General features: G+C 51.4%; 1 protein-coding gene across 1 annotated transcript in view; it reads left to right on the top strand.

Annotated features, from left to right (window-relative positions):
- Positions 1–6,005, top strand: part of ATCAY (ataxia, cerebellar, Cayman type) — a 68,299-nt gene that overhangs the window by 36,227 nt on the left and 26,067 nt on the right. The window contains exons 4-7 of the mRNA XM_006869040.1: positions 1,660–1,845; positions 2,176–2,278; positions 4,546–4,677; positions 5,641–5,727. Coding sequence (XP_006869102.1) covers positions 1,660–1,845; positions 2,176–2,278; positions 4,546–4,677; positions 5,641–5,727 — 508 coding nt within the window. The remainder of the gene's footprint in view (positions 1–1,659; positions 1,846–2,175; positions 2,279–4,545; positions 4,678–5,640; positions 5,728–6,005) is intronic.

The raw sequence follows: 6,005 nt of genomic DNA, 5'->3' as shown, positions 1-6,005 counted from the left end.
GAGGGAGGGGAGAACAGGTGCCAAGGCAGTTTGAATGGTTTGCATTCAAACTGTTGGCACCACGCGGAAGAAAGGCCTGGCGATCTGCTTCAGTAAAGACGATGACCAAGAAAACTTGGTGGTGCACACCTTTTTACTCTGACAGCGTGAAGCATAGGGTAGTCTTGAGTTGGAATTGACTCAACGGCTACCCCAGGGTCTCAGTGGAAAAAGGTGCCAGAGCTGTGGCAGGAGGGGTGACCAAAGTTAGTCCCATGTCACTGCTAGCCCCACCAGTCTGGGTGTGGTGGGCAGGCCCTGGCACACACCGTTGAACAGAGTGGAGGGTCTCTGACTTTGCCAGCGGAAGAGGGGCGTGGCTTTTGGGCGTGGCTTGAGTGAGTGGGGCGGGGCGGTGCCCCACCCACATAGGGAGGGGTGACCCCATGAGCTATCTCCCTGGGTGACCGGCCCTAGTGACGCCACTGAGTAACATTTATTCTGGGGCAGAAATAGATGGTCCCCACCCACACAGGGAGTCAGGAAGACAGCCGCTGAACAATGAGCAAAACTGCTGGAGCGGCTGGTAATCTGAGCTAGAAGGGCAATCAGATGAGAATGGGGGGACAGATCAGGGTCCTCACAGGGGTGACTCTGCCCTCCAAGAGCACTGGCCATGTCTGGGAATACGTGTGGTTATCATGACTTTTGGGGGGTGGGTTGCTGCTGGCCTTGAGAGTGACCAGGGACTCTGCTCAACACTCTACAGTGCACAGGACAGCCCCCCTTGTCCCAGAAAATGATCTGGGACCCCATGCCAGTCCAGCGGGTAGCAGGGGGTAGGACCCTGGACTAGAGAAACTGGGGGGAGCACCTTTTGCCAAGGCTAGGAAAGGGGGGAATTGGAGATGTTGGAAAGGACATGGGGCAGATGGGAGTGAGAGTTCCACTGGTAGACACAGGCACCATGGTGATGGTGTATGAACATTGAGGGACTGCCCAAGGGTAGCAGGTAGAAACAGGAGGACCTTGGCTCCCATCTGGGGCCAGGACTAGACTCCATCCTGACTCTAGGTGTGCCCAGCCCCAAGAAGGGTAAGGTACATGCACGGCCCACCCCATACCCATGAGTGCCCACATGGCTTGATGAAGCAGACAGACCCTTTCACTATCTGTAGGAAGCTAGCAAAGGGGGTGTCCAGGAGTGCTTCCTGGAGGAGGTGGCATTTGAACCAGGATGTGAAGGGAGACTAGGAGTGGAAGGACTAGCAAGGCAGCCAGGTGGAAACTCAGGCTCACAGGAGAGGGCTGGGAGATGTGGCCACCTGCAGCCAAGAGATGGAGCCCTGGTGGTACAGTGGGTTAAGGGTGGGCTGCTAACTGCCAGGTCGGCAGTTCAAACCCACCAGGAGCTCCACAGGAGAAAAATGAGGCTGTCAGCTTGCATAAAGGTTTATATTTTCAGAGACTCTGTGAAGCAGCCCACCTCTGTCCTGCACAGTTGCTATGGGTCAGAATTGATGCCAGCAGTGGGTTTGGGGTGGGGGGCAGATTTGCAGCCAAGGGCACAGAGAGGAAGGCTGGGTGGGGAGTTTGGGAGGAGGTCTGGTGGTCCCCTGAACACAGCACAAGAGATCCAGCCTCAGGCATCCCCTCCATTCACTCCCAACCTGCTTTCAGATGACACCCCTGTGGCCACTGCCAAGAACATGCCTGGGGACAGTGCAGATCTGTTTGGGGATGGTGCCACAGAGGATGGCGGAGCGGCCAACGGGCGCCTATGGCGGACAGTGATCATTGGAGAGCAAGAACATCGCATCGACCTGCACATGATCCGGCCCTACATGAAAGTGGTCACCCACGGAGGTGAGAGCAGCCTCCTCAGCCACCTCTCTGAAACTCAGTCTCAGATTCAGCCACCCTCTTGGGATGAGTGGGGGAAAGTTGGGGTATAGATGAAGCCTGGATCCCAGGAGTGTCCCTGCAGTGGCTCTTGATCCCCACTGAAGGTGGAGACAGCCCCTGCTTCCCCCCCAGGCTGCGGGACTGGAAGCCATGAGAGCTGAGCATGTGTGGGCTGTGGGAAGGGGTGGTGGGCCAGCAGGTGATGCAGAGGGTGCACCCATCAAGGAGGGCTCTGCCCGTCACTGCTGGGGGTGGGGGCGGTAACACACCTCTCCTGGTCCCCTCCCCCAGGCTACTATGGTGAAGGTCTCAACGCCATCATTGTCTTCGCCGCCTGCTTCCTCCCCGACAGCAGTGCCCCCGACTACCACTACATTATGGAGAACCTCTTCCTGTGAGTCTCTGGATCCAGCTGAGCCCCAGGGGGTGGGGGTGGGGGAGCAGGGTGGGGGCGTGGAGTGGGATTAGGCTCCTGGGAGGCACTGCTGGGCACCAGTAGACCTCTACCATAGGGAACACATGTCGATTCTGACTCACGGCCACCCCATGTGTACAAAGTAGAACTGTGCTCCATGGGAAAAGCTCTCAGCATTGAGCTTTCAGAAGCCAACCACCAGGCTTACTGGCTGATTTTCCAAGCCGCCTCTGGGGTCGGGAGTTTGAGCCAAGGCAACAGCCTTTCGTCACCTAGGGACTCCTGAGTTCTGATTCATGCTGACTCACTTGCCACAGGGCTCGATTCCCTGTCAGCTCAATCCTTCTGGTCGTTACTGTCATTTATTGAACATTTACTATAAATGGGATACTGCACAGGAAGCCCTTGCTCCATAGTTGTCGTTGTGTGCCGTGGAGTTGGTTCCAACTCATAGCAACCCTGCATAGGGTTTCTGAGGCTGTAAATCTTTGTTGTTGTTGTTAAGTGCCATAGTGACCCTGAACAGGGTTTCCGAGGCTGTAAATCTTTACAAGAGCAGAAAGCCTCATCTTTCTCCCACGGAGCAGCTGGTAGTTTTGAACTGCTGACCTTGCAGTTCGCAGCCCAATTTGTAACCACTACGCTACCAGAGCTCCTTTGATTCATAGTAAGCACTCAATGAATGAAGTACTGCTATTGAAACCCTGGTGTGGTGCTGCAGATAATACACTGGACCACGGTCAGTTTGAACCTCAACGTCGGTGGTTCAAGTCACCAGCCGCTCCTCAGAAACCCTAGACTGGATCACTATGAATCGGAACCAATTCGATGGCATTTAACAACAACAACATTGCTACTATTAGGAGCCCTGATAGCACAACAGTTGGAACCATAAAGGTTGATGGTTCAAACCCACCCAGAAGCTCTGCAGGTGAAAGACCTGCCAATCAGTTCTCGTGAAAGTAACAACCTAGGAACCCCCCCGAGGCACCAAACAACACAACCTGTCAGTTACTGTTGTCATGAAACTGAAGGGTATGACTCAACCAAGATTCCTTCATGTCTAAACTCTGATGGAGACATTGGGTGGTACACATACGTGGTGAATGTGCTCTCTTAATTAGCTGAAAGGTTGGAGGTTCAAATCCACCCACAAGTTGCCTCAGAAGAACAGCCTGGTGATGTGCTTCCATAAAAATGACAGCCAACAGAAGAAGAAAGAAGAGGGAAAAAAGAGTAATCTGATACAATTTGATGAACTTGACCTACACCTATGGATGCAGTAGCTCAAAGGAGGAAACAAATACTTACAGCAAGGATCATTCCCACCCCCTCGACACACAGAGTACACAGGGATGGGCAACTTGGACATTGGCTACCCAGAATGTGGGGGCTACAAAGGCAAGAAGTGACTGGCTTAGAAGCTTTCAAGATCCAGAGGGCATGGAGCAAGGTAGAATCTCCACTGAGTAGTAAGTATACAATTTGTCTAGGTGGGGCTGATGAAATGAAATGCAGATGGATCTCTTGTGATACAATAGTGAATAATTGTTATCAGGACTGATTGTGAGGGTTGGAAATGTAAAGGTAGACGTTTTGTGGCAAAGGGAGGGGAGTGATTAACTTTACAGTCTAGGAGAGGAGGCCCCTGGGACCATGAAGGGAGAAGAGCAGAGAGCAGGACCCTACCCAGAGAAGCAGTGAGGCCAGAGATGGAGGCAAAGACAATGACGTGGAGAGATGGAGCAGCTGGGGATTTTAGACACAGAGAGGGAGAGGGGCTATGTGCTGACGACCAGTGGGCAGGCTTGTAGTGTATACCCTTTGGTTGGTTGATGATGCATGGAGGGGATTGTAACCATTGCAAGGAAACGATATACGATGGGATCTATGTGAAGCTAATGTCCTCCCATGTAAACTATAACATAATTCACAATAAAGCATTAAAAAAAAAAAAAAAAGACAGCCAAGGAAACCCTATAGGGAAGTTCTGCAGTGTCACTTAGGGTCACTGTGGGTCAGAATCAATTCGATGGCACCCCACAACAACCAGAACATCACTATTATTATTATACCCACTGATGGAAATTTGGAATGGACTGGGGTCACCCACATCAGCTCCTACTGGAACGTGCCAGGACAGACAGGTGGACAGGTGTGGACAAACAGAGCAGCAGCACCAGTCACCAGGTCTCCCTGATGCAGTCCTGCCACATCAGGTCTCTGTCATCTGCCTCCTGTTCTAGGTACGTCATCAGCAGCCTGGAGCTCCTAGTGGCTGAGGATTACATGATCGTGTACCTGAACGGAGCCACGCCCCGCCGGAGGATGCCTGGCATCGGCTGGCTGAAAAAGTGTTACCAGATGATCGACAGGAGGTGGGTTGAGCACAGGGAACCAGAGACCCTGAGGGTGGTCAGAACCGAGGGCATCCCAGAAAATCCTTCAGAAAAGGGAGACAATGTGACCGTGGGGTGAGGAACTCTAGAACTCCAAATAAATAAAAAAGCAGAATTAGAAATAGAAGTCCCTGAGTGGTACAACAGTTAAGCGCTCAACTACTAAAAGAAAGGTTGACAGTTCGAATCCCCCCGGAGGTACCTCAGAAAAAAGGTCTGGTGATCTGCTTCCCAGAGGTCACCACCTTGAAAATCCTATGGAACGAGTTCTAGCTGCATACATGGGTTGCCAAGAGTCAGAATTGACTCGACTGCAGCTAGCTTGGTTTTGTTCTTAGGGTTAGAAGTCAGCATCCCGTCGGTAATAAGGACTTGTCTTGGTGTCTGTGGGGCTCTCTGTGTCTAATCCTCTCTTTTCATAATTCAGAAGTGATTAGATTTAGAACCCACCCTATTCAGGTATACCCAATTCACATAACAAAGAAAAGTCTATTTCCAAACAGATCTTATCCACAGGGATACAGGTTAAGAATTCCAACATGTATTTTGGCGGGGGAAGGAATAAAATGTCTTCCATAACAGATGTAAGAATAAAACTCTGCCTACCTGGTCTTCTTGCTTCTCACTGGGAGTCCCTCTCTTACTCTGCCCACTCTGGGGGTCTTAGGGACTCAAGGGATGTGTCTTTACCCCTTCTTGTGACCCACACCTCCTAGATGAGGTCAGAGACTTGACAGGTACATGGAGGTAAAGGCACCTGTCCAGGTATAGGTATATGGTCCAGGTAGTTGGCATACATACATGAAGGACAACCATGGAATGAATGAGTGAGTGATGAATGCATCTCTCTCTCAGGCCCTTCCCCTGCCCCCGCCCAGACCCCCATCTCCCCTGTACTGACACTGAGAAGCCCATCTTGCCTCTTTTGCCTCCTTCCAACAGGTTGAGGAAAAACCTGAAGTCTCTCATCATTGTTCACCCTTCCTGGTTCATCCGGACAGTGCTGGCCATCTCTCGTCCTTTCATCAGGTGAGAAGGGAAGTGTCATGTGTCTCCAGACCCCTTGATGGGTGGCTTGTTTGCTTTGGGTCTGCATTTTTAGCTTCTCTGTGATGAAAATGTAGTCTTGTTTTCAAAACAAGAATTAAACCATTTTAGATTATTTATAGCTATATATATGGTGGTGGTTGTTCTGTGTCGTGGAGTTGGTTCCAACTCATAGTGACCCTGTACAGGGTTTCTGAGGCTGTAAATCTTTACAGGAGCAGAAAGCCTCATCTTTCTCCCACGGAACAGCTGGTAGTTTT

The sequence above is a fragment of the Chrysochloris asiatica genome, unplaced genomic scaffold, assembly GCF_000296735.1.
Source record: "Chrysochloris asiatica unplaced genomic scaffold, ChrAsi1.0 scaffold00125, whole genome shotgun sequence".
NCBI classification, from domain to species: Eukaryota; Metazoa; Chordata; class Mammalia; order Afrosoricida; family Chrysochloridae; genus Chrysochloris; species Chrysochloris asiatica.
This window is presented reverse-complemented; position numbering and strand designations above follow the sequence as displayed.